The sequence below is a fragment of the Ursus arctos genome, unplaced genomic scaffold (genome assembly GCF_023065955.2).
Source record: "Ursus arctos isolate Adak ecotype North America unplaced genomic scaffold, UrsArc2.0 scaffold_2, whole genome shotgun sequence".
Taxonomy (NCBI): Eukaryota; Metazoa; Chordata; class Mammalia; order Carnivora; family Ursidae; genus Ursus; species Ursus arctos.
This window is the reverse complement of record NW_026622874.1, coordinates 102,744,364-102,771,780: the sequence shown is the minus strand read 5'-3', so window position 1 is coordinate 102,771,780 and position 27,417 is coordinate 102,744,364. Positions and strand designations below refer to the sequence as shown.

The following is a 27,417-nucleotide window of genomic DNA, read 5'->3' as shown; positions in this document are numbered from 1 at the left end:
GAGGGTCTGCACGGCACCCTGAGGGTCTGCACACCCCCCAGGGTGTGAAGGGTCTATACTGCACACCAAGGGTCTGCACAGCCCCCCAGGGTCTGAAGGGTATGCACCCCTCCCGGAGGATCTGGAGGATCTGCACTGTCCCCCAGAACATGAAATAGGATGGGGACGGGGATGTGCTGGGGGTAGGACAGGGGAGTCTCGGACATAACTGACTACAACCAAAAATAAAAAGAAAAAATGTTAAATCCGGCCTCCAGCCCACTTCAGAGTGCTGGACTGAGTCCTCGGGCCCTGGTGGAGATTATGGGTATCTATCTAGGCTCTCCCCCAGCCCTATCCTTGGGATTCAATCAGCGATATGGTCAATACACTCTTCTTTAGGGATGAGCACACCTCCAGGAAATGGCTTTGAAGAAACCAATTTTTATAAAAACAAACTTAAAAGCATGGAAATCCCTTAAAATCGTACAATCTACATGTCCTGTAAAGCTGCATCAAGCTCATGGAAGAGAGTGAAAGGAAATGGATGCACATTCCAAGTGGCTGCTTGTTCTGGCCACTACCAGTCTTGGGAGCCCCCAGGATTCCAGCAACCAAAGCACACCCGCCCCCTGCACAATTCATACCAAATGTCTTCCCTAACTGCGGGGAACTCCTGCTACTTGAGGACGGGGCGAACACATCGTCCACCAGAGACGGAAATTAATCCCCAGGTTGAAGTTCACACGCTACACTGTATAAGCAAAATGACAAGGAGAAGCCTGGGTATTGGTGGGCCGGGGGGGCAAGGGTGGAGACTCTCTCCATTACATGGGAACAGTCTGTGGCAGGAGTCACATCAAGGTTACACCAAGGCCCACGTGCACCGCCGGCTCCTTCCCACTGTCTTTTCATCCTTTCCTCTCCGCCTACCTCTCTTTCATGACGTCCTCTTTATAGGTCACGCTCGAGAGACTGTTGCTGATCATCCTGGCCAGCAGATATCGTTTTGTTGTGTGTTTTTGGCTTAAAACAAAGGCCCCGCACTTGTCCTGCCTGCTGCATCCCAGATCAAGCCCTGAACCCACCCCCCTTCCCCCCAGCCACACTCCGGGCAAGAGCTCAAAGAACACTTGCAGTGAACAAGGCCCGGAAACGGCAGCAGAAACCCTCAGTCCTCCGCAAACTCCTTCCCTCTTTGGTACTGGGTGGCCAAGAGGTACACCTCGGACGATTCCTTCCTGCTGGCTCTGGGTTTCACCGTCCTGGTGTTCTGGAACTGCCCTGTCAGTCGCTTCTGAAACGCCAGGCTTTGACTTCCGGCCCACATTTTGCAGAGGAATGTTCCGCCAGGGTGCAGGACACGTGGAGCCGTGTCCAGAAGGGACGAGCACAGGCCAATGAGCCTGTCGTGATCCAGGCTCCGGATCCCTGTGGCGTTGGGTGCCATGTCACTGAGAATCACATCTGCTCTCCCACCAGGAAGCAGTTCTTGAATTCTCTGGAGGGTTCTCGGGTCGGTCACATCAGCGGGACACAGAAAAGTTGCTCCTTCCAGGGGGGATATGTGAAGAAGATCTACCCCAAGCACGAAGCCAACAGGAGCACGGGGATCTAAAGAAGACAGAGTGAGTCCGTTATTTATTTACACAACGAACTGTCCCTCAGAAATACAAATAGAAAAACAAAAAATCAGGACAAAGGACAGGAGCAAACATGAAAGATGTGGACACAAGGCCCTTCCCCAGCTCTCTCCGTCTACACAGACGTGGCGCAGGGAGAGGCCAGCCTCACTCCGCATGGGAGGAATCTGGGGCCCAGGGAAGCGCAGGACTCCAACTCTGACGTCATGCCCCTTCCCAGGGCCCGCTCCCTGTGAGGGGGTCTCACCTCTGAGCGGCCTTTCTGCCAAACTAGAACTGAAAAGGACACACTAATACATAAAGTTCCTTCACAATAAATCAACATGTCCATTCTGCAGCTTACTCCCATGTCTTTCAATGCAGAACCTACCAGAAACGAGCCAAGAGATGGGGGATAGAGACAGGTGGAAGACAAGGTCCAGGACCTGACCGCTCACCCAGGTTTCAGCAGCAGCGGTTACGCAGTAGAGATGCCACTGTTTCACTGGCCCCGAGCAGGCTCTCGTGCCTGCAGGACGGCGGCCCCCAGACGCGCAGCTCCCTCCTCGCGGCCCTGGTGTCCCCGTCCGTGCCGTCCCCCACAGCCCTCCCCCACAGCGGGGAGGGCCCCTGCTCTCCCAGTACCCGCAGGGGAACCAGTTCAGGTGCAGGCATACACAGACTTGCTTAGCAGAGGCTGTTCCATGGAGGGGTAGCGTGTATTTCCCTTCTAGCTAAAGACTGGAAGTCAGGTATTTTGCAGAGCACATTTTTCAAAGGGAAGACTACCATCTGCAGCCCTGGAAGGGAGGACATCCCACATTTCATTTATGCACTTGACTTTCTTTCCTTTGATACCCCATGTGCTATAACCTCGGGGAGGGTCCATAGGCAAATGGCTTTGGGTGCATTATTGCAACTTCTGGAAGGAAAAGAAACCCAACCATTTTGCCCACACTCATTGCCTCTGCCACGTCTGCCTACAGGTTAAACTTGGCCATTTTCCTGAAGCGCAATTACGGGGACAGGAAGCACTGAGATCACTCGTTGGGTCCGTGGATAGGCTCAGTGGCAGGAAAAGGAACTGAAGTCTCTGACACAAATTCACTTACGCAATATTTATTGAGCTAAAAACATTTTTTTCCCTGTTCTAGAGCCCCTGGAGATATGCCACCTGTAGTTACGAGGCTGGACCTTTGTCGTGAACCCAGGGAGCAGCACTCCTAGCCTCTGCTTTCAGCAGATCAGCAAACTCTCCTGAACCTCATTTTTCATTAGGACGACGGGCACAGTGCCCTCACTCTGCGTGTCGGAGAGAGGTTCCTGTGAATCGGCATGTTTCGTATAATGCCAGGGATGGTGGTACCCCTGACTTTACGGCAGGAAAGAATGGGGAGGGATGCTCAGCACCACGGGGTGCACACTTGCATTAGGCCTGGGAGCCCCACTGGTGCCCAAGAGGAGGCTGGCCGAACGGCACACGACAGCTGTCCTCTGGAGAGCTGCACAAGCATTTCAAAGGACACGTGGTTTCCTAACTGAGGGTACAGGCTTCCCTGTTGATTAATCAGGGGAACTGTTTTCATATAGAAAATCTTTGACGAAATCCTAAAATATAAGATGGCAAAAGCTGAGTCCCTCAGGCTGAGCCAGAGGGGAGAACCCAGAGCCCCAGTCACGGGTGCTCCCAGAGCAGCCCTAGCGGGACCTCAGGGACACCCAGGGCTTCAAGGACCAGAACCTGGAAACCCCTGGGCTTGATTCAGCTGTGCTGTTGCAGAAAGATGTCAATAAATCAACACGTGAAAAAAAACAGCTCCATTAAGGCTTCGAATCAGCAAGAAGAACGTGGATGCGGAATACTAGTGTTTTTGAAAAAGAAAATATATGTAAGTAGTTATGCTTGCAAAAACAAATTCTGGAAAGGGGCACACCGACGCACTGCTGTACATATGGACATGGTGTGATCTGAGGTGCTTTAAATCTTCACTACAGCTTTCTACCGTGTCTGTCACTTTGAAAACATCAGCGTCCCACTTTCTCCCTTCTTACTACTGAACAAGCAACTCAGAACCTTCTGAGCTTCCTCTCCAAGTGGCTTGGCCACCCCGAATCCTCTGGTGGAAGGCAGCTGGCTCACACCTCCAGACCCAGGTCAGAGGCCCTACCTGTGCCTGCAGCGTTGACCCTCCGCACAGCCACCTGGCTCCACGCCCCGGGGGCCGCCCCACAGTCTAACACCCGGAGACCGGGCCGCAGGATGCCGTGCCTCTCGTCCACCTCCAGGAGCTTGAAGGCACTTCGGCACCGGTAACTCTCCATCTTTGCGGCCTTCACAAATGGGTCCTTCAAATGGCGCGTCAGCCACAGGTGCTCAGCACCGGTCCGACCCTTGGAGTGACTTCCGGCGGTGTGAAACCTTCGACACTGAAGGGACGTGCCTATCAGCTTCAAGGACCTGGTGGAGAAAAAGGGAACAAACAGGCTGGCATCACACAGATAGGCAAGCTCCCTGGTTGAACCCACGTGTTTTTAGAGACAGCGCCCAGAGACCCGAGAGGGGAGGAGACTTGGCAAGGCTACCCAGCCAGAAAGCAGGTGGAATGGGGTAAACTGAGTCCCTCCCCAAATTCGTGTGTTAAAATCCTAACCCGAGGTACCTCAAAATAGGACTGATCTTTACAGAAGTGGTTCAGTTAAAATGAGGCAAATGGGTGGGTCCGAATCCAATGTGACTGGTGTCTTCATCAAAGAAAGCTGGGACACACGTGCACAGAGGAAAGATCACGGGGGACACAGGGAGAAGGCAGCCAACTACAGGCCAAGGAGAAGGGCCTCAGAGAAACCAGCCCTGTCGACACCTTGACCTGGGACCCCAGCCCCCAGTGCTGTGAGGCGGGCGTTTGTGTTGTCCCAGTTGCCTGGTCTGGGGCTCTTTCTCGTGGCGCCCAAGCAAGCGAGCACAGCAGGCATCATGTTGCAGTGAAGGAGCATCTTTCACTCATGGAAGTCTTCAGAGAAGACTCAAACGTCACTGACAGTCACTTTGTGTCAACCAACATTTTCCAGTAACTGGTTAATAGTACCACTAATATTGGGGTGCCTAGTGGCACAGTCGTTGGGCGTCTGCCTTCGGCTCAGGGCGTGATCCCAGCATTCTGGGATCGAGACCCACATCAGGCTCCTCCGCTGGGAGCCTGCTTCTTCCTCTCCCACTCCCCCTGCTTGTGTTCCCTCTCTCGCTGCCTGTCTCTGTCAAATAAATAAATAAAAATCTTTAAAAAAAAAAATAGTACCCCTAATATTAATGAAAGGTAACATTCCTGCTTGCCTGGTACACACCCTTCCTTGGGCTCCACAGGACTGCGAGAGAACCCCCCGAGGACAGACCCTACCTTACTTAGCTCCACGGCTGCAAGGGCCAGCACAGGGCCTTACCAGTCACACTGCCTCATACAACTGAACTCAACTTGTGCGAGCAGGTGCAGGACGATTTCCAAGTCTCTTTGGCAAAGCCAAGTTTTTAAGTTTATCGACTGCCAGGTGCTCCCAGAACGTCCCCCTTCATGAGCTCTCAGCACAACCCTACAAACTAAGTTCTGCATCCATGTTTCTGATGGAAAGAGCCTACCATCATCCCCATGGCTCCAGGCCAAAGCCCCTTCAACAACCAAAGCGTGTTGGCAAGATCTGAACACAGCAACTGTAACCGCTGCCTTCAAAGAGCCTAAGGGGTCTCCTGGGAGGAGCACAGAGCGGTCCTGGGCACCAGAACCAACTCCCAGGGGGGGGAAGGCTGGAAAGCAGAGTCACACACACTGAGACCTGCAGATTTGCGCATCTGATCTCCAGCGCCAACCCACGTCTGGGGTTCAGCCACACTCTGCACTCATGGTAGCCCTGTGCCACAGCCTTCAGACCTGCTGTGCCCTTCGCAAGCTTCCCCTCCACTTGGAGCGCCCCCTCACCTGCCCCCTCCGCTCTCCGCATCGCCACACCCGCACCGCCCCCTCACCTGCCCCCAAATCTTTCCCCACCCCCCACCTGCAGCGCCAGCTCACCTGCCCCATCCGCTCTCCGCGGCCCCCCACCTACAGCCCCCCAGTCACTGCCCCCTTCGCCCGCCCGCCGCTCCTGGGGAGCCGTCCCGACTACTGGCTTCGAGTTGGAAGCCCCTCTCCTAGGCTCTTCGCCCGGGATGCCCGCGTCCGCGCCCCTGTTCCGCGGACGGAGCCAGAGACGCACCCCGGCCCCTCCTCCTCCCGCACGCCTGCAGCAGGCGCTCCATAAAGGCCGACCGCGCGCCACAACCGCGCCCACCTCCCAGTCCACAGATTCACTCACTGAGCCATGGAGGCAGATCTGCTCCGGCCGCCCGCGCCGGAAGTACCGGACTCGCTTCCGGTCCGAGGCCACGACCCCCGGAAGCGGCGCCCGGGTTCAGAAAGCGCGCGCGGAACGCAGGATTGGAGAAGCGGGTCGCGAGAGCCCGGGAGCTGAGCCTGGGTCAGGTGAGCTGGGGAGAGGGGATGGTTCGGGGCCGGGTGATAGGGGACCGGGGAGAGGAGGGTCAGGGACCGGGGAGGGGGGGGCCGGGGAGAGGAGGCTCAGGGACCGGGGGGGGGGGGGGGCCGGGGAGAGGAGGGGCGGGGACGGGGGGTGGGTGCCGGGGAGAGGAGGGCAGGGCTCGGGGAGCCGGGGAGAGGAGGGCCAGGAACGGCGGGGGGAGGCCAGGGACTCAAGGGGGGGGGAGAGGAGGGCAGGGCTGGCGGGGTTGGGGGGGGGGGCGGGGAGGGGAAGGGGCTGGCCGGGTGATGGGGGAACCTGGGAGGGAGTGGGCGGGGTGCCAGGTGAGCAGAGGTCAGAGGAGAAGGATCCGGGACCACGGGGGGTCTCGGGGCCTGGGACGTGATGTCCCAAGCCCCCGCGCTGTGTGAGACGTGCCTGGCGCTCTACGGATAGCGGATATTGTCTCTTAGAGCCCTGGTAAGGGGCCTCAGTGTACAGGTGCCTTGACTCGGGCCCCATGGCTAACAGGTAGGGCTGCCCAGTCGGAGGCAGCCCCCCAGCCCCTGACATTACATAGGCTGAGGACCCAGGCCGCTTGCTACAGCATCTGTGCACCAGCTGGACCTCAGCAGCCACTAGACCCAGATTCAGGTGCTGAGTCTGCCCTTTGACCTTGGGTCCAACTCTGCCTCCAGCTTCCCCTTCTTCCTCCGAAAATGGAGAGAGCAAGTCTTAGCTCATGGAGTTGTTAAATAGAATAGCGTTTGAGAAGCATATAGCGAGTACTTCCTAAGTGATAGCTGATGCTCCCAATATCCTCCCGCTCATCAACACAGCTCAGGGGGAAGCCGGGGCTTTGGGCATGAACCCGTCAGCCTCACGACCAAGGACGCAGGCACACGGGCTCAGGCACAGACACCCACCCCCAAAGCCAGGACCCCGCTGAAGGTGCCTTGTCTCAGACACAGGGACTTCCCGGAAGGATCCCTGCTCCTGCGTGTCATCCAGCTGGTCCCCAGGGTGGGTGACTTGTGTCTGGTGGGCCCCAGGCTGCGCTAGGGCTGCATGGATGGGGGACCTGCCCCTGGTCCTCCACCATGTCTCCAGCTGCCTCCCAGACTTCACCGGGGGAAGTGCTCACCCACTCGAGCAGGAGGGGCCCTTGTGGCTCCAGTCCCAGATCCCAGAGCAGCAAGGGCTGTGAGCAGACTGTGAGCTGTGACAGGACAGAGGAACAGCCAGCCCTGTGGGGCGGGCTCTCCCCCGTCAGGAGCTATGTGCTCCTTGGGACTCTATAGGTCTGCTACTGTTGAGGTGCAGAACGCAGATCCCAATAGGCCAGAAGATGACCCCACTGATGAAAAGGCCACGGCTAGAAGCCTGCCCCGAGAACCACGGGCTAACCTGCATGGTTATGTTGGTGCCCGGGGGTGGACTGTCCTCCTGTTTCTGTGCTGAGGCGGGGCAAGGGTTCACGTGGCCATCTCCTGCCAAGGGTCTGGGCACTGCAGCCACTGGGTCGGAGAGCCAAGCCTCTTTCTAGCCCCAGCGCGCGCTCGTTCACTGAGACGAGCCATGTGTGGCAGGGCTGGGAGATTACATACCAGGCTTCTCCTCCCTGCCTTCCACGGCACGTTCCCATTTCACCTGGCCCCTGGCCTCCATCCACACCACGTCTGCACCCAGGTCAAGCTGACCCAGCCCTCTTGGCAGGGGGTCCCCGGGGGACCATGGGCGCCGCCAGGCTCTACACGTTGGTACTTGTGCTGCAGCCTCAGCGGGTGCTCCTGGGCATGAAGAAGCGAGGCTTCGGGGCCGGCCGCTGGAATGGCTTTGGGGGCAAAGTTCAAGACGGAGAGACCATTGAGGACGGGGCCAAGAGGTAAGGGGGGGGGCTGACCACACAACCAGCTCCCGAGGGGATAGACTGGAGCTCATTACAGAGCCCTTGGGCCTCAGTTCCTTCATCTGCAGAATGGGGTAACAGTAACAGCTCCTGCCTCTGGTAAAGGGTGTGGAAGGGCGGTGAGTGCTGGTACTTGCTAGGTGTTGCTGGGGACATGGAGAGGGGGTCAAGGCTGTGCACATGTCTTCTTCCAGCCAAGGGGTTGGCCCATCACTGGATGTCTTGGTCTGTTCAGGGGAGCCGATGACAAGCGTTTCTGTCTCAGCCTTTTCGAGCACACATTGTCCGCTAATCCTCAGCACTTCCCAAGAGCAAGAAGCGAAGCCCAGAGAGGTCGAGCAGCTTGCCTGCCATCACACAGCTCTCCGATTTCAAGCCCTTTTCCCTTCGTTCTCCTCATAGGCACGTGCGGGTAGAAGGAGGTGGTGTGTGTAAATGCCAGAGCGCTACGCAAACCTTTGCCACTCTTGATGTCAATCTGAAGAAAGCTGGCGACCTTAATTAAGGCCGCTCTCCCTGGGGCGGAGAACAGAGCCCAGCACACATACCAGTGAGGCTTCTGGAAGGGAAGAAGGCTGCAGGCACTACAGCCCGGTGGTTCTCGAGTTCGGGGGTTTTTTTAAACATGACAACCCATGTAAGAAATGTCCAGTCTCTGAGGCAGGATCGGGCAGGAAACGCGTGTTCTCAGGACGAGGAGGCACGTGCTGTCCCTGGGCTAGAACTCGAATCCCTGTTGATGGGCCTCCCACCTGGCCTCCTGCTCTGCCCTTTCTCTCCTGGCTCCATTCTCCCACAGCCCCCAGGCGACGTTCTCAAACCTGGGTCTGGGTCTCTGTCTCACACTCATGCATGAGGTCCCTTTAAAGTGCCCGGTACCATTAAACCCACCTCCCGTGTCACCCGTGGAGCCCCCACGTGGTGCAGCCTCACCCTTCTCCCGCCACTGCCCCTCAGACGCCCCCAGCTGTCACCCACCCCGCTCGTCCAGGCTACTTGCCTGGCTGACCGCCCCCACAGTCTTCCCGTCTCTGCCAGTGGCCCCCCTGCCACTCACAGTTAATGATCCCTCTCCCCGCCGTCCCTGCACCCCAAGACTGCGTGAGGCCAGGCCCAGAGGCCTTGCACACACCCCGGTCCCGAAGTCGGCCTGCACCTGTCTTCACCCGGGAGTGTTTGAGAAACGGGCCCTCGTGTGGCCAGCACATAGATCAGGAGATGGAGAGGGCCACCTGCACAATGGCCTGTTCTAAAGCGTCACGCGGCTCGCGCACCAGCCATGGCCGCTGGTTGTTCCCCGTTTGCAGCCACGAGTGGCACCGCCGTCAACAGTCCCGGGTCTCAGGTGCCGTGACGGCTCTCGTGGGGGCCACCCCCCGGGGCGGGGGGGGGGGGACAGTGTGCAGAGCCCCACGGTCCTGCTCCTGTAGGGCCGCCCACAGAAGGTACAGGAGCTCCGCCCCTTCCAGACGTCAGCACCATGTGCCGCTGACTGCAGCCTCACTGGAGGGACCGGTCCGCCCGAGGGCTTGAAGTGTCCTGCCTGTGCCACGTCTGGGGGCCGCCTGGATGTCTGGTCTTTGTGAAGCATCTGCCCAAGTCTTTCGTCCATTTTTTAAAACTTGGGTTGCCTGTCTTTTTCTTGGGGATTTGTAGTTCTTTACACATTTTAACATCCTTATGACTTTCTGCTTGAAGTCTCTGGCTGGGACAGCAGATTCATCTGTTTCTCCTTGCAGTTCTGTTAGTTGGCCTCTGTTTTGAGGCCCGTACGTGTTGAGGACGGTATCGTGGAGAAGGGGACCCTTTCCCGGTACGCAATACCCTGCTTTATTCCCGACACCGGTTGTTGCGTTGAGGTCGGACTGTCTGAAACTCAGACGGATACTCCTGCTTTCCTTTGCTTAGTGTTAGCATGGTGTGGTTGTCTCCATTTACCTTTAGTCTGTATTTCTCAATCTTCACCGTCTTATACTTCACGCTTGTCATCTTTATAGCCATTGTGGTTCCGTGTAGACAGGTGGTCTTGTCGTTTGATCCACTCCGGCCATCTGTCTTCCGTGGGAGCGTGTGGACCACGGATGTTCCAAGTAGAGACTCCGCGGGTGGGCTCATACCTGTTCTGCTTATCACCCTTGCTCTGTGTTCCTGTGTTTGTGTTCCTGTCCCTCTCTCAGTTTTGTGGTTTTAACTGAGCACTTTCCAGGAGTCCGTCCGGACTAGCCGCTAGCCCAGGTGTGCTCTCACACGACGCTGCCCTGTCCCACGGGGGACCCGCCCGCCCCGGGACCACAGACGCCCCAGCCCGGCCCCGGCCCTGTACCCTCACTGTTCATTTTATGTAGCGGCGGGTGTGAGTAACCGGACACATCGTCGCCGTTACTTTGGACAGTCGGTTAACAATTAAAACTGTTTCATCTGGGGCGCCCGGGTGGCTCAGTCGGTGAAGCGTCTGCCTTCAGCTCAGGTCATGATCCCGGGGTCCTGGGAGCGAGTCCCATATCGGGCTCCCTGCTCCTCGGTGAGCCTGCTTCTCCCTCTGCCTCTGGCACTCCCCCTGCTTGTGCGCGTGCTGTCTCGCACATGAATAAATAAAATCTTGTAAAAAATAAAATAAAACTGTTTCCTCTCGCCTTCACTTAGCCTTCCGTGCTGTTGCGGTCTCTGTGCAGATGCGAGCTCTGAGCTCTTCCTTTCCTTCTCTCTGAAGAACTCGTTTTCACATTTGTCATGAGTCAGGTGTGCTGGTGATAGAGTCCCTCGGTTTTTCTTTGACAAAGTCTTTATTTCTCCTTCCCTTTTGAAGGGAAGGGGAGTACGGAATTCTAGGTTGGCGGTTTTGTTTTTTCTCTGAACCCTGGCTATTTCACTCCCCGCTCCCGCCCGTCCGGCGTCTGAGGAGTCAGATGCCACTCCTCCCCTGTTCCTCTGGGGGCAGGTGCTTTCTTCCTCTGGCTCCGTTCAAGATCTTTTTATTATTTTTAAGATTTATTTGCTTTATTTTAGAGAGTGTGTGTTGAGGGGGAGGGGCAGAGGGAGAGAGAATCCCAACAGACTCCGCACTGAGCAGGGAGCCTGACGCAGGGCTTGATCCCAGGACCCTGAGATCATGACCTGAGCCGAAGTCAAGAGTCGGACACTGGACCGACTGAGCTGCTCAGGTGTCCCTGGATCTTTTGTCTCTGATTTATTACACTGTGAAGGTGACGTGTCTGGCATTTGTCCTGCTTGGTGTCTGCTGAGCTCCCGGGACCCGTGGTTTGGTGTCTGACATTAATTCGGGGACATTCCCAGCCATGTCTTCCGTCCCTCTCTCTTCTGCCGGCGTTCCTGTTGGCGTGGCTCCCACGCTTCCTCGCTGCCCCACGCCCTTGATATTTTGTTCAGTCTTCTCCGACCGCCGCTCTCTTGGCCGTTCTGTCGAGATGCCTCCGGCTCATAGTCTTTCCTTGGCCACGTCCAGTCTTCTGCAAGTGTCCTCTTCATTCTTAGTGATACTTCGAAGAGCAGAAGTTTCATCTTCAGTGGGATCCCATATGCAGCTTTTTCTCTACAGGCATCATTTCTACATCCTTTTAAAGAAATCTTTGCCTGTTCCAAGCTTAAGGAGACGTTGCCCTAAGTTTTCTTCTCGAATGTTCAGGAATGTTAGATTGCTACTCCACCTGGAATGGAGTTTGGGGTAAGATGTAAGGCAGAGAGTAGAGATTCATCCATCCAGATGTCTGGCTGCCACAGCATCATTTCTTGAAGAGACCACGTCTTCACGGCCCCGCAGCCCCCTCTGGCGTAATCACAGGGCAGATGTGACACAGAGCCTGACGTCCGTTTCCCATCCCGCTGCCCCCAGTGCCACACGGGGGCCCTCGGAGGCATCCCGCGGCCGGGTGGGTAACTGAAGGAGTCTGGCACAGCCGGCCAGATGCTGCCCTGGGCCCTGGGCTCTAGACGCTCACTTGACCTAGAGGCCGCCGGCAGCGTAGTCACATGGCCCACGACTCATCCCTCTGTCCTGACCTCACCACAGATCGCAGAGCCCTCACGAAATCGGCGACCTTTCACTGTTGTCGGACCCACTCACGCCTGTGTTATAAAGGGGTTCATCATCCTCAGAGGCTCGTTCGCACTCTGGAGGCCTCATGCAGCGAGTGAAGCCGTGGAGGCCGCTGCCTCCCGGCGACCCCCTGGGCATCCCCACGGGCTTGTCGTGCCCCTGCAGGCAGCATGCTCCCCCTGGATGACGTCCTCCCATGGCCACGGGGCAGGAACGGTTTCCACACTCAGAAGCAGAGGGCCAGGCCATCGTGCTACAGACATCGTTCATGATGGCAGGGACAGGCCTCACCCTGAGGTCGAGGGCCAAAGGTCAGCCCCAGAGCCACACACCGACCACCCAGTGGGCCGCATGGCACCACACCGGCTCCTGGTCTCAGGGCCAGCTCCGACAAGCACTCTCTGGGACCCCCATCTCCTCTCTCCAGGGCCACTGGGGTACCAACCCGGTGTCTAGGACGGAGCCGGAGGTCAGGACCCCTCTGACAAAGGAGAGTTGTGCCCCTGCCCCTGTGGGGTGAGAGGGAGAGGCCAGACGGCACTTTCTACTCCATTTTGGGAGCAGGCTGAGATGGGTCTCAGGGCCCCACAGGCCACAAGGATGACTGACCACGACGGCTGTCCAGGCTTCTGACAGGCAAGTGAGCCGGGGTGGCCTCTGCGGGGAGCCTGGCACGTGCTTTATCCGCCGCACTCCCCTTGCGCCCTTACGGATCCCGGAGCTGTCTGCAGGCCTAGAGCTGGGCTGACATACCGTCCTCACCCACACGCTTGGGGTGGCCACGTCCACGCGAGTGGTCATCCCTGGGGAGCAGCCGTAGGAGCAGCAAGGATAGCATTCTTGGGAGGCGGTGGGTTGCGGGCACTTGGGGACCTGGGGCCTGTCAGAGTCAGGTCTGAGCTGAGGTGGGTGGAGGGCCCCCCGTGTCTGGCCAGCATTCCTGACGCCCCCGGCAAGACTGCAGAGCGCCGTGTTCAGAGAACCCCCGGAGGAGCGGCTGAACAGAGCCCCGGCACTGCAGGGGAGCCCCCCGCACCCGCCCAGACACTTGGCTGCTGTCCCTTTGTGTAATGCGCGACTCATCCCGTTCTCTGCCATCTGGGAAGCTGAGCATCACACACAGTCCGACACTTCGGCAAAACTGAAACTGTCATCCCGCTAATTACCCCAGCCTGTGAAGTGAGATTATCGGTACTTCGTGCACTGCTGTGTGTTCGGGGAAGATTAACCAAAACTAGTCAAAACATTAAATCACTAGGTGAAGTTTTTCAAAGCGAGCCCCACCCGCCTGCTGCCAGAGGGCTGGCTGGGGGAGGCCCCGTGGGGTGCCAGGACATTTCATTGGGGAGCCATTTGCACCCCCCAAGTGAAAACACACATTCTTGTTTTTAGGTCAAGTCTAACTTTAATTAGCCACAGCAGTGAATAAATCCCAGCTTTCAAACCCACTCGGGACTGCTCTGCAGTGGCAGCTGGCTCACGTGACTCCTGCAGGCCTTACCGGGAGCTCAGGGTGGGTTCCGAGCGGAGGAAGGCAACTACTGGAATCAGACCGCTGAGACCCAATGTGTGTGTGTGTGTGTGTGTGTGTTTAAAGATTTTATTTACGTATTTGACAGAGAGAGAGGCAGCGAGAGAGGGAACACAAGCAAGGGGAGTGGGAGAGGGAGAAGCAGGCCTCCCGCTGAGCAGGGAGCCTGATGCGGGGCTCGATCCCAGAACGCTGGGAGCATGACCTGAGCCGAAGGCAGACGCTTAACGACTAAGCCACCCAGGCGCCCCTGCGTGTGTGTTTAATGAGCAAAGTGGTTCCCTGGCTTCTCGTTCCAGGCACAGGAAGCAATTATGAATTGTGTTCCGAACATAACTTGGAGATCAAAGCTAAAACAAAAAAAAATCTTAACATACAACTATAAATGGTCAGGCATAATTAGAACGCTTACAGAAACAAAAATAAATATAGGGCAGTAGGGAAGCGAGACTGTCTCAGGAAGGAACAGACGGAGCTCTGCGGCTGCCATGTTGGGGGGGGTCCCCAGAGTCCCGAGCACAAAGCCTCTGGCAAACGCTGGCTGCGTGAACGCTGAGTGAAGGAGCCGGCTGAGCCGCTGGACGGGGTGTGAGAAGCTGCCCCTCACCGCTGCCTCATGACCAGAAAGGTGGCCGCTGTTCCCATCCAGTGACCCACACCAGCTGGGACACTGACCGTGAGGTGTGGGGGGTGCTCTGCTCCCGCGTGGGGTGCCCTGGTGCCAAACACGTGCGCCACATCTGCGGGCACGTGAAGGGATGCACGAAGGAGACGGCCCAAAGATTACCCAGAAATGGGCACAAGGGCTCCTTCCAGGGAGGCATCCAGGGGTGCTGGCCACGTCTACCGCAAATATGTGATTTGGGGGATACTTTGAAACAGACGCCAGCATCAGGATGTTCAGGGGCAGCCTGGTTCTGCTATCGTGCATCACGCTTGTGCTCGGGTGGGGACGGGGTCTCTGGGAGGAGGCCTGAAGCACCTGTCCCATGATCAGCGGGGGAGCCGGCTGGAGGGTTGGGGTGTCCCCTTGGGAGGCGATGGAAACCTGCAGTCTGATCCTGTGTTCTGAGCACAAGTCGAGGGTGGGGGTTCTTCGGGCTCGGGGCCCAGGTTCCCGGAGCCTGCAGCCCCCAGAGCAGCATCCATGTGGCTGTCGCTGCCCCGCAGGAAGAGCAGGAGCCAGACAGGGTGGCAGATTCCCAGCTCTGCCGCCCACTTCCCGTGACCCCCAGGCAGCTGAGCTCAGCCAGGCCCGGGCTGCCCCGTGGCTCACAGGCTCTGCAAAGTCCCGCCAGGTCTGGAAGTGTGCGTGTGCCCGTGGTGGCCCTGCTGCTCTGCCCTCCCCACGGCCTTGCTGTACGTGTCGCCTGCCCCGCCCGCAGGGAGCTGCAGGAGGAGAGCGGTCTGACTGTGGAAGCACTTCACAAGGTGGGACACATCGTGTTTGAGTTCGTGGGCGAGCCTGAGCTGATGGACGTACACATTTTCTGCACAGACAGTGTCCAGGGGACGCCCGTGGAGAGCGATGGTGAGTCTTGGAGCCCGTCCCTTCTCCCCACCCCCGCGGGCGAGGGGAAGCCAGGTCCAGGTCCGCGAGGCAGGCACTGCACTAGCACCTAGCTCTGAGCCTTGTTCCTCTTCCACAAAGTGACACAGTGACACAGCCGGGAGGACTGAACCCAAGAGTACATCCGGTTCCTCACACAGACCTGCCTGGTCATTGCTCAGTGACGGGCAGTTTGAGCGCAGGTGGGACGTCCATGCTCTCTCCTTTACACCCGCTGCAGAGATGCGTCCTCGGTGGTTCCAGCTGGACCAGATCCCCTTTGCGGACATGTGGCCCGACGACAGCTACTGGTTTCCCCTCTTGCTTCAGAAGAAGAAATTCCAGGGGTACTTCAAGTTCCAGGGTCCCAACACCATCCTGGACTACACGCTGCGTGAGGTGGACAAGGTCTAGAGGCAGAAGCACGCTGGGCCCTGCGGGCCATGGGACCCACGTCACCCGCTCACTGAACCCCGAGGCGGGGCTTGCATCTCACGGGTGGGGTAGGGTGGGGTGGGCGGAGGTGAAAATAAAGACCTTTTACCTTTTTCACACTCCTCGCGGGACCCCAGCACGGCCAGCCCAGGCCTGTCCTCAGGAAGCCACCAGATGGCGGGGCTGTGACCGCACCCTGGGACAGAGTGGGGTAGAGGGGACAGCTGGAGGACCGTGCGCCGCTCTGGGTGGTGCCACGGGCTCTGGGTGGGACCAGCGTGGGCGAGCAGCTGTATCCTTGCTTACCACCGCTCCATCAAGGGGAAACTGAGGAAGCCCTGGCCCAGGTGTAAAACCCTGGTCAGACGCACCAGAGGCTGTCCACATCTCTGACCACCAGGAAGGGGGAAGGCAGAGAACACACAATTTACTCAGCTTTCGTAAACAGGTTTAATGGGTGTTCATGTTATTAATAAAAGTTTTGGAATGCAGGCCATCTGTGAATGGTTTCAGCGTACTGGGTGTAGGAGTAACTGACCCCACAGCCGTATAAAGTGCTCCGTACACCCAACTGGGTCACCGAGAGGGCGGGCCTCGAGGGCAGACGGGACCAGCGGGACCTCAGTCCGGGTGGAGTCCCACGTGCGCCCGTATCAGAGCCATCGTGTCCCGCTCCTGCTCTGCGTCTGCACGCAACAGCGAGCGAGCGGGGTCCCGGCTGGAAGGTCCCGGGCGGGGTTCCACTCCAGCCTTGCCGGAGTCAGGGAGCAGGGCTGTCCCTGTGGCATTCAGACCACACAGGCCGTGGAAGACAAGTAAGGCCCTTCCGTTGTCCCAGGCACCCGAGGCCTCCCCGGACACCACTGAGCAGAAAAACCCAAGCCCAGGAGTCCACTAGCAGCCCAGGCTCGGGCACACGGAGGCTGTGTGTGGGACAAAAGGTGACCTCTAGTGTCCCCAGCTGAGGGCACAGAAAGGATGTGACCCCACCCCCAGCAAGTCTCTCCATCTGTCTGTTGACCTCCCTGCAGGCCTGGGGGAGGGAGGGGATGGCCCAGAAGTGCCCCTGCGAGCAAGAGCTGCAGACAGGAGTGGCTCCTGGCTTCCACCACAGGGAGCGGCCGCGGGAACCTGGAGTCGCCTGCAGGTCCTCTCCAGAAAGCACGCTGCCAGTCTCCTTAGTGACCTGGGTGACGAGGCCCTCCCGCCTTCATGCTGCTGCCCAACACCTGTGCCCCCAGCCCCAGCGCGTGCAAGGCGGGGCCTACTCGGGGTGTCTCCCCGGCTCCGCACCGTCCTGGGGTGGCCTGTCCCTCACCGGCTGCGGGCAGGTGAGCAGCAGCCAACAGGGACGAACAGGAGGCTTAGAGATCACGCTTTATGGCTCGAGGGCACACAGGGCACTCACGGCGCCTGAGAACGCGTTTCTACGGCGGGGGTCAGAACGCGAGCACTGCCCAGAAACAGGCCAGGGACCAGAACGGCCCCTGACACGCTGGGCTCTGTGGATACGCCGCCCATCTCCTCGTCAGCCCAGGGAGGCACGATCCGCGGTCACGGGGCCTCGGACGGGGTGGGGCACAGCCGGCCTTCCCCCGCACCCCCACGGCTGCTCCACCAGCACAGGCACAAGCCACACGAGGGGCGAGCCCGAGTCCCGGCCCGACACGGTCGTCCACCAGGCTGTGGTGTGCATGGTGTCCTCGGGGAAGCCCACCTGTCTGCGGGTAGAGAAATCACCCTCGGTCCCCATGCTGTGTGCGGATACACAGTGGACGTGACCCAGGAAAAGCCCCGCGAGTCTGCGCGCGCCCCCGGGAGGCATCAATCTCAGGAATCCTGTGGTGCAGTCAGATCTCCTCCGGCAGCGCTCGGGGCCAGGGAACAGTGCGCTCCAAGAGCCGCAGGCCTAGGGGGAAGCACCTGCCTGTGTTCACACGAAAGGGATTCAGAGCAGGAAGCGCCCGGCCCGAGACACACACGAGCCCCAGAGCTCCTGAACAGACGCCCTCTGGGCCTGCGGGTGCGGGAGGGAGGCTAGAAGGAGGGGTCTGAGGGCCTAGAGTAAGTGAGGTTGTGTAAAGTGAGTCAGCCACGGGGCACGGACCCCTCCTGCACAGCCCGGCTGGGACACCGCCCCCCGCCCACCCTCCTCTGCCCTTCCAGCGTCCAGGCTCAAGGTCTCTAAAGAGAGGGGCGTCCAGGCAGCTGCGAGGACGGAGCCGTTGCTGCACTTGGACAGACAGAAGCACCGCTTCACCTTGTCTCCGACATCACGTGCCACGGGCTACACACGGGTCCGAGAGTGAGCGTGCACGCAGGGAGGCACGCAGGACACTTTGCCCTAGAGACCAGGTCAGGGCCCCCACAGCACTCCCTGGGGCTTGTCCTCTGAAATCAGCGCCCCCGAGTCCCCGCCCCACGCACTCTCACACTGCCGCTCCCACATCTGCCCAGGACAGCCTGCTGGCATCCAGGGACGTGCCGGGTACAGCCACCTCTCGCCCAACACAGGGACAGTCCTGCCCTCTGTGGGGTCAGCTCCTCCAGACCCTCCTGACTGCTCTAAGCCCCTGGCGGCCCCTGCACATGACCCCCCAGCACCTGCTATTTGGAAACCATCCTGCTGCCCTACCCTCTGGAAATCAGGAGAAAACCATTCCAGGGACCCTCAACTTCTCCTGGCCAAACGCACAGGCAGTGTGGCAGGTGGGTAGGTGGGGTCAGGGGCAGCTGAGCAGATCCCCGTGGCTTCCATGGACGCTAAAAGGCCTGGCGTCATGTCCTCAGCCCTGTTCCCCATGAGGGGAGGAGCACCCAGACCCTGACCCCACCTGGCCCCACCCGGCCCGGGTGTCAGCCCAGCACCGGGGACCCCGTGGTGGGCGGAGGGCAGCTGCTGTCTGAAGGGAATTAAACAGGGACACACCATTTGGAAAGAGGTTTTAGTGAGGCCGCCCAGAGCTCGCGCCCCAGGCCTCTGGCACTAGTGAGGAGACACGCCGTCCCGCGGGGACCTTGGCGGGGTCAGGGAGCTGTTGGGTCCAGCGAAGAGGAAGCTGAGCTTGGGCTTCAAGTCGTTCCACACCTTGCTCATCTGCAGGAGACAGGGAGCACAGCAGGATGAGAACGGCTGCCAGCTGGCTCCATGCCCCCGTGTTGTTCTCCGTAAAACCCCCGAGGAGCCCCGACACGGCCCGTGTGGTGGCCCCGTGCCACTCCCCCAGCACCACCAGACCAGAGGGCAACTGGCCCTTCCCCGGCCTGCCTCCCATCCCCTTCCTCCACAGCGGACGGGGAAACCAGACAGAACGGTGTGCCCTGCACACGGGCTGACGGGTGGGACCCGCCGCCCGACAGCTCTGCAGCACTGCCCTGCCAGTGTGGCGGGTCACACACGACAAGGTCCACCAGAGGAACACAAGATGAACAGCGTGCGTGGGAGGAGGACATGCTGCCTGCACTCGCTTGCACTCTGGTATCCGGGTTAAGAAGCAGATACCAGCGCACGGGGAGGAGGGGGCTCGGAGATCAGCCTCCCTGGGCCAGAGCCAAGTCCACGCGGGGCCCTGGCGGCCTCCGGCACAGCGAGAGGAGCCCATTCCTCTCTGGCTGGCTGACACGTCAGGACGCTCCCCAGGGACACAGACGCTGCAGTCCCACACGCTTGTAGCCCCTTACCCTCGGGATCCCACACCGATCCTGGAGGCCGGGGAGGCCCGTAGCACACACCACCTTTCAGAAACGTAAACTTGCCACAGAGGTTAAATGACACAACCGAGGCCAGAGAGTTCCACCAGGCGCGGAGCTGGGACTGAGGCCCACGCTTTGGGAACTCTGGCCTGAGATCCTGAGCTCTCCTACCGTACCAAGGAGCTGGAGGTGGCCACCGAGAGACACACCCCTCCAGCAGGTAACTGTACTCCCGGGGCTACCAGCAGGCCTTGAAGGGACCCAGGACACACCGTGTCAGAAAGCAGCGGCCGGCCAAAGCAGAACCACATGCCGACCATGTACAAGTTTCTTCAACCCTAGCCAGACATGCTGTCTTCTAGGCTGTCTGGAGAAGGACGCGCCTGTCCCCATTTGAGGTGGAGCGAGGAGTCCAAGACGAGCTAGTACCACACACTCCGGATCCTTGGGGCCAGGCAGGTGTCAGCAGAGCCTGCCAAGTCTCTGGACAAGCAGAGCACAGGCTCCGAGCAGCTCAGGAGCCACCGTGTCTCAGGAGACACGGACCAGGGCTCTGCACCAACCCCTGCCTTCTCTGACCGAAGCCCCACCATCTCTTCTCTCAATTCTGGGGGATGCTGCGCTTTACCCTTGACTGCAAAATGCCTCCAAGACAGGAGGAAGGCTTCCTTCATGGTCTCACGCTGCCCCCCCCACCCCCCAAGAATCGCGAGGACAACTTTGCCATTGCCGTTTGACTACATGAGACAGCAGATGTGAACAAGGCCTGTTAGGGTCCCGTGCTCCCCCAGCTCACGACCCTTCCCCGGCAATTCTGCAAGGCCAGCTGCAGAAGTCCCAGGCTCCCAGACAGAAAGGTGCTGGCCGAGCGTGGGGCAGGCGCGGGAAGACCCACCTCCTTGTGCCCTTGGATCTGCGAGTTGACAAAGGCACCGAGAATGTGGGAGGTGAGGGGCAGGTAGACGTGGACCAGCTGCATCTCCTGGTGCAGGCAGTACAGGGAGAAGTAGCTCCGAAGCTCCATCGTCTGGATGGCGTTCTCCTGCTGCACAGAGAGGAGCCGCTCGCTGCACCAGGCCCAGCAGACGCTGCGGAGCGCCACGCCAATACATGGCCTCTCCCTGAGCCCAGGGCCTCGAGCCCTTCCCTGCATCGCCGCTGAGAAAGTTCCAAGCCACTCGCCCCAACCACGCATCCCCAAGGCCCTCCTCTGGGCACCGCGGGGCCGCCCCCCCTGCCGCTACACCAGCCCAGGGCAGCGACGCTCTGGAAGCTCAGGAGCCAGGCCCGAAGTACACTCCGGGGTCCAGCCAGGCCGGGCATGCAGCGGCTCCATCAGGCCTGCTCACAGGCAGCGCGGCCGGGGTTGGGGGCGGACCCGGGCCATCCCCGCCCCCTGTCCCCCCACGCCAGAACCACCTCGACGATGCGGGACTCCAGCTGCTCCACGGAGTCGGGCTCGCGGCTCTGCACAGTGGCGCTCATCATCTGCCTCTTCATCAGGCTGTACTTGTGCAGGGCACGCTGGTGCTTGTGCAGAACGCCCTTCTCGTGCCGCTCACACAGGTCCTGTGGGGGGAGGGGCACTTCGCTCAGCCACCAGCCAGAAGGGACCCCGGGCCACCCTCCCCCGGTGGGAGGCAGCGCAGAAAGGGGAGCAGTGGCAGGAGACTAGGAAACACACGCTTCAGAGGCAGCACTGCTCACACTCGAGCCCCTTCCTCTTCAGAAACAGTTCCCACGCACGCCCACTCACTCCACGCTCAGGAAGTGTTCATGGAACAGCGGTTCGGGAGACAGGCCCGGGGTCGAACCAGGAGGGGTGCGGTGCGAATCAGCACCACAAACCAAAACCCACATAAAACAGGCCCTGTCCACAAGGGAAGACGGACAGTAAAGACGGAAGATGGACCTCCAACTTCCTCGCTGCCCAGTCTCCGGAAGCCTGTGTCCCCCCAGCAGCAGAAAGATCCGTCTCCAAAAGGACGAGGCACTGGCATTTCCCTGGGGCCCTAAAATAGCCCCAATCAGGAATCTTGTGGGAAACACTGGCCAGAGAATCACAGTGCTGGGATCTGAAGGCTACCTGGCCACCATCCAACCTAACAGAGAGATCCCTGCTGGAATCTTCCTCAAAGCACTGGGGCCCCTCTCCTTGAGCTCACCACGAAGGATTCTCTGGCCTCACAGACAATCCGGCCCGTCACCGATGCTGCCACGGTTCGGAAGCCAGCTCTACACCCAGCTGGAGTCGGACCCAGAATCTCTGCCCACGGAAGAGGCAAGCTGCCTCAGCGCCAGGCCAGCCCCCCACATATTTGTAGGGACCTAGCACACTCACACACGTTCACACACACACGCTCACAGGCCCAGATGCACACTCATATACACACGTGCGTGCACACACACATGCATACACATACACATGTTCATGCATGTGTACACACGTGCAGACACGTATGCTCACGTGCATACATACGTGCAGTCACATGCATACATGTGTACACGCGTACGTACCCGCATACACGCATGTATGCGTGCTCACACATCTGCACACATACGCATGTACACACACACCCATAACACGTGCCCATGGAAGTTCATACATATACATGCACGTGCACACACACTCGTGTGCACGCATTCATACACGTGTACTCACACACACGCATATACATATACATGCACTCGTACATGCCCTCACATTCCCACACGTGCGCACGCATACATATGCACACGTACACATACATACACGTGTGCACACGTGCACACCCACACACAGTCACATGCATGCATGCACGCACACCCGCCATTCTCAGACCAAGGAAAGCCAGAGGCCTGTCTGCACACCTGCACGGGCCACAGCCCAGGGCACCTGCAGAACCCGCCAAGGGGAAATAACACTGGCAAGACTGCCTACGGCCCATCTTCCCTCCACAGCCCTGGCTTCGCGGCTCTTCGTCCACTCCTCTGGAGTCACACCCCTGAAAGATCATGGATCCTTCTCAAAAGCTCTGTCCTTGGCCAAGGAGCGGCCAGACTCACTTTATAGGACTGGAGCAAATCCAAGAAGAGGTTCAATTTCTCCACCACGTCATTCTCTTCCTGTTTGCCCTAGAAAACAAGGGTGGGTGGGTGGGTGACCAACACAGAGCACCACAGGACCCACAGACCCAGCCAGGGCCCCCCATCTGCAGCCCTGAGCTGGCTCTCCCCTCCAAAGCCACGAGCCAGCTCTGCAGAAGAGCCCCCTTCCCACACAACGGCCCCCCAGCACAAGGCAGGGAAACCACAGAACCCAGCAGCTGAATGAAAACTACAGCCTCGGTTCCCAAGGTCATCTGCCCACTTGTGCTCACTGTTCGACACCACTGGACCTCCCAGCATACCAATCACAATAGAGCTGCGGCTAGGTTGGCTTCCTGGGAACCGTCCATACTAACACTGTGCTCACAGCCACATGTCCTGAAGGGCTCTAGCACAGCTCATGTCCCTCAGCTACCAACACTTGTCAAGCACCTTGCCCGGCTGTTTGCTGAGCACCTCACCTGGGTGTTTGCTGAACACCTCCTAGCCATTCACCAACCACCTCTCAGGTGTTTGGTGAGCACCTCACCTCTCCCAGGTGCAGAGCAGGCTCCTCAGAGAAATGAGCCCCTTTCACAACCTCTAGGGCTCCAGCTATGGCACAGCATGAAAAGCTCATCTCAGAAACCACACATCGGACTCTGTGTGTAGAGGGTGCAGCCAGAAGGCAGAAGATGGGAAGAAACGAGGAGACGAACCTGACCGGGTTACAAGCACTGCCCTGGGAGCCAGGGGCTCCCGCCCAAGTTCTCCCACCAACTCAGGGGACCTGGGACTCACACCTGCCGAGCTCAGAGGTTCCAGGCTACTCATCCCCACACCCACAGCCAAGACTCCAGCCAATAAGGTCACGGGAAAATTACAGGTATGTTCCAGGTTTTTTAAACTTGGAAAGGAAAACACCAGAGGTCCGCAAGTGCCCTGCTCCCGCCTGACTGGGCAGAGGGGCACAGGACGGAGGTTCCCTGGTCTAGCAGCAGGAGGGGCCATTCCTGCTCACGTCACTGGCTAGGTCCCAGCTCTCTTCCGATGCCACACGAGACGCCAAACCACCATCCTGTCAGCATGGAAAAAACAGCCCACTGTGAGTCTCTGCTGCCCCGCTGGGATATAGCGACCTGGGGCCCCTAATGGGTCTGGGGAGAATGAAACCAAGGTGTGCGGAAGCGGAGTTGGGAAAACCAGCCCTCGAATGTCTCCTCGTGCAGCGAGCGTGAACACAACTCCAGCCATGCTGGATGAAAGTCCCGACAGGCGTTTGATCCAGTTTCACATTAAAACTGTATTGATTTCACTTCAACGTGAAAACCACGAGGAATAGTCAGGAAGCGGCACTTCCTCAGACACCACAGTTCAAAGCAGCATCCGCAAGCTATCAGAGGATCTCAGAGCTCGGCAGCTGGGGGGGGGGGGGGGCGGCCTTCAAACTACGAACTTGCACCACATCAGAAGTCTGAGCCCTCTCTCCCTCTTCAAAGGCATCCAAACCTCAGTCAGAAAACACGGGAGACGACAGAGTTCGGAGTTTCTGTTCTGCGTGGCCCCCAGGGATTCACAGTGCACCCCACACGCTGCCCCCCACCCCGCAGCCACGAGGCTACACCTGTTGAACCGGGAGCTGTGTGGGCCCAGGGCCTAGGTCGTTGCAACCGGGACAGCTTCAATTTTAGATTTTAAAATGAGCTTTCAGGAAAGTCCAACAGGTTCCATGAGAAGTGTCTGAATGATCTCACGCGGCCCCTTGCTTCTCACAGACAGGGACACAGGCCCAGGGAGCGCCGTAACCTGTGCGCGAGCCCAGCACGAGACACTGGCCAAGGGCAGAGCGGGCTGGTCCCTCTGCAGCCGCACCTCCAGCGGCCCAGTGCCGGTCCCCCAGCGGTGGACACGTGGACACCTGGCAGGCCTGGAGAGGGACCGGGCCCAGCGCCAATTCTGAGAAATGCCAACAACACCCGATGCTCGGTTTCTAACGGGAACACACAGGCACTGGGACCACAGAGGAAGAAAACCCAGGACTCTCCGTACCAGCAACAAGATCGAATTTCCTCTCGGCACTCAGAGACGTCCCGAGGCTCTGAGGGCCCCGCCTGGAGCCTGAAAACCCCCCAGTCCCACGGCCGGAGGGTCTGTCACCGTCACTGCGTCCTCTCGCTGGCTACTAAGGAGCTGCGCGTCAGACAGGCAGCAAGGCCCTTCCCAAGTACACCATTTTCATTTATTTGCATCCATCGACCACCAGCCTGAAGACCACTTCCCCAAGAACCAGGCTGCAATTGCTCACCCTCAAAGTCACGAAGCAGTTTTATAGCAGAAAAGCACCCACGTGAGCCTTTGCGTCTGCCAGTAAACTCTGGACCTTCAAATTGATCCCCAAGAACCACACGGCCCGGACGCGTGTGGCAGAAGGGTTTCCGGAGGCTGCCTGGGTCTCCGGGGGGAATGGACATGGGGGTCTCTCGGGCTGCCAGAGCTTACTCGCTGTCCTGATCGAGGAACCAAACACTCGCTGACCAGGATAGCAAAGTGGGAACTACCTCGTCCACCCAGAAGCATCGGGGGAAGTCGGAGGTTACGTTTTCAAGGACAGGTTACAGCTTCTCATCTCAGCAAAGTCAACCCTCAAGGGACTGGAACCCAGTCTGTCTTGGTCACGGGCGACCACCTTCAGAGCGTCAAGGGCTCGCACGGAGCCACTCAGAACAGATGGGGACGTGCAGCTCCAACCGAGACCGGTATCCACTCACTCCGGACTCCGAACTCCGAAGTCCAGGTAAGATGTTCCCGCGTCCGTCCCCGAGGCACAGAGTGTTCTTCAGAACGGGCACCGAGGAGGACAAGTTCACTCACCTGCTGGGCAGCTTTGTCAGCAAGCAGTGCAAATTCAACGGACAGGCCTTTCAGTGCCTGTTTAAGGGATCCCCACGTGCTGCTGTTCAGAGAGGCCCAGGAGGGGAGCGGGGTCGTATCAGACCCCAAAGCACTAAGGAAAAAGAAACAGAGAAGACTCTCAAGGCCTGGGAGCTGAGCTGGCCATCCAGCATGACATGTCGCCCCGGGGCAACCTCTGCTAGGCAAAGAGCGGTCCCCGGGGACACCTGAGCGTCTGTCAGAAAGGCAGGACCTCAGCCCCCTTCCCAGGCCTCCTGAACCAGTCTGGTCAACAAGCCCCCCAGGGACGTGTGTGCAGACGTCTGGAGACTGAGGAGGAGGGCACAGTCCTGGCTGACCGTCTCGCTGCCCCTCCACACAGAGGAGCATAAAGAGTGCGTGCTGTCCTTTTCCAGTCTAGTCCTGACAGTAGGGAAAACGCCCTGTGACCTACTGTCACGTGTTCATGTGTTTAGGGATCCATGCTTTGCTGCATAACCCCCCCCCCCGTTTTCTTCTACATTCCATCACACACTTCCCCAACCCTCTAAAAGTGAAACAGGTCAGAACAGGCGTCACTATGGTAAAACGCCTTCTGCCTTGAAGTCTGCAGATCCCTCCCCGACCGAGCCCTGCAGAACTGGGCAGGGCACCTGCCTCAGCTCCTTCCCGAATATGAGGAGGTCAGCAGCATTGTCGATGGCCCTCGACGCGATCCGCTCGGCCCGATCTCGAAGCTTGTGGAAGCTGTTGTAGACGTTCCGAATGAGCTCCCGGCTGACGGCAAACTGAGTCTGGATGTCGGCCGGGAGGAAGTCCTGGCAGGGAGGACAGCAAGGCCATGGATTACTGGCCGTGAAAAGCTTTTTGGAGACGATGCCTATCAGGACGGGAAAGAAGCCCAGCAACAGAGCAGCTCATGAGCCCAGACACCAGGCCACGTGGGGGCCTCACGGGGCCTGCCTTCTCGTCCAAAAAAGAAACAGAAACCATCATCACACATACACCACAAACACTAAGCTGAGTGACCCCAGGAGATGGCAATTCTAGCGTTTACCGGAAGCGGATCCAACTGGAAGCCCTGCCAGGACACGCACTCCGATAACAACCGTCAAGCTCAAAGTCATGTGTGTGAAGTCCCGACTCTCGGTGCGAGGGCAAGGCCTCCGGGAGGCCGCACTTTCCCCCCAAGAGTCACTTTTTACCAGCTTTACTATTAACTACCCATTAACGTTAACTATTCTTGAACATTAACTAACATTAACTACATAACGTTTAGAAGACAGGAACTTTAGGGAATAAAATGAAGGTAAGAGAGTCCGCACTTCCGTATGGAGAAGCAGTTTAAGAAGGAAAGGGAAAAAACTACCCACTAACCACCTTAATTCTTTTTAGAGAAAGAACAGATTTGCTAAATTTTACAATAAACCACTGCAACACCACCCCCCTTCCTGGAATCGGAGAGGCTAGTGACCAAGTGGGTGTCCACCTGAATCACAAAAAAGCCTCGGGATGTGGTAGGAGAGCTGGTAGGCTCTGTGGCCAGACCGCGTTCAGCCCCGTCCGGGTCAGCTGCTCGGTGGTCTGAGAGCTTGGCAGCCTCTAGGGGCCCGTCTCCCAATCTGTGAAATGGGATGACACCCGCCGTGTGTCGGCACGGGAGAAAGGAAGTCAATGGGGAAACCATGCAGCGGGCCTCAGCAACATCCCCAGCACGCAGCGGCGGCGAGAGAGCACGAACGGGTCAGGTGGTCACTGCCTGGACTGAAGGGGGAGCGTCACGACGAGAAAGTACCTTGGCCCGAGGAGCCAGCTTACAGTTCAAGAACTCATCTCCAACACACTGAGCGGATTCCTTTAACTTGTTCTGTACGTCCTGCAAAGGAAAACAGAAACAGCCCGCCTCTACCAGCTGCAGAACGGTCTGTGTGAGACCGAGGAGGCCAGCAGGAGGCAGGACGCAGGCCTTCCTCAAGAGCCACGTGCTCCTACAGGAGGGCTGTTACACAGGCGTCACGGAGTATCTCGTCGCGGTCTTCCCGGACTTCTTCCCATTGACCTGAACCTTTGGGGTGGCCTTCCACAGACAGGAAAGCCTGACTTAACATCACCAGCCCTGCAAAACCTCTGGCTCCAGGGCAGCTCTCTCTCCAGAAACACGGGCACTCCATCTACAGAGCA

General features: G+C 58.7%; 3 protein-coding genes across 4 annotated transcripts in view; 1 reads left to right on the top strand and 2 right to left on the bottom strand.

Annotated features, from left to right (window-relative positions):
* Positions 1-403: 403 nt before the first annotated feature.
* MRM2 (mitochondrial rRNA methyltransferase 2) lies at positions 404-5,995 on the bottom strand. Its single transcript, XM_026488996.4, has 3 exons — positions 5,946-5,995; positions 3,770-4,059; positions 404-1,593 (listed from the first exon to the last, which is right to left on the bottom strand). Exons 1-3 carry the CDS (start codon positions 5,951-5,953, stop codon positions 1,151-1,153), a joined length of 741 nt encoding a protein of 246 aa, XP_026344781.2. The 5' UTR covers positions 5,954-5,995; the 3' UTR covers positions 404-1,150.
* Positions 5,996-6,025: 30 nt separating this feature from the next.
* NUDT1 (nudix hydrolase 1) lies at positions 6,026-16,079 on the top strand. Its single transcript, XM_026489002.4, has 4 exons — positions 6,026-6,112; positions 7,824-7,992; positions 14,987-15,132; positions 15,392-16,079. The coding sequence occupies exons 2-4, from the start codon at positions 7,841-7,843 to the stop codon at positions 15,562-15,564; spliced, it is 471 nt and encodes a 156-aa protein (XP_026344787.2). The 5' UTR covers positions 6,026-6,112; positions 7,824-7,840; the 3' UTR covers positions 15,565-16,079.
* Positions 16,017-27,417, bottom strand: part of SNX8 (sorting nexin 8) — a 39,789-nt gene continuing 28,388 nt past the window's right edge. The window contains exons 5-11 of one of the 2 annotated variants that reach the window (XM_026489000.4): positions 27,032-27,112; positions 25,894-26,054; positions 25,216-25,348; positions 22,324-22,392; positions 20,698-20,847; positions 20,174-20,323; positions 16,017-18,682 (exon numbers count right to left, since the gene is read on the bottom strand). In XM_026489000.4, coding sequence (XP_026344785.1) covers positions 18,572-18,682; positions 20,174-20,323; positions 20,698-20,847; positions 22,324-22,392; positions 25,216-25,348; positions 25,894-26,054; positions 27,032-27,112 — 855 coding nt within the window. In that variant the 3' untranslated portion in view covers positions 16,017-18,571. The remainder of the gene's footprint in view (positions 18,683-20,173; positions 20,324-20,697; positions 20,848-22,323; positions 22,393-25,215; positions 25,349-25,893; positions 26,055-27,031; positions 27,113-27,417) is intronic. The other variant, XM_026489001.4, reaches the window with a different exon arrangement.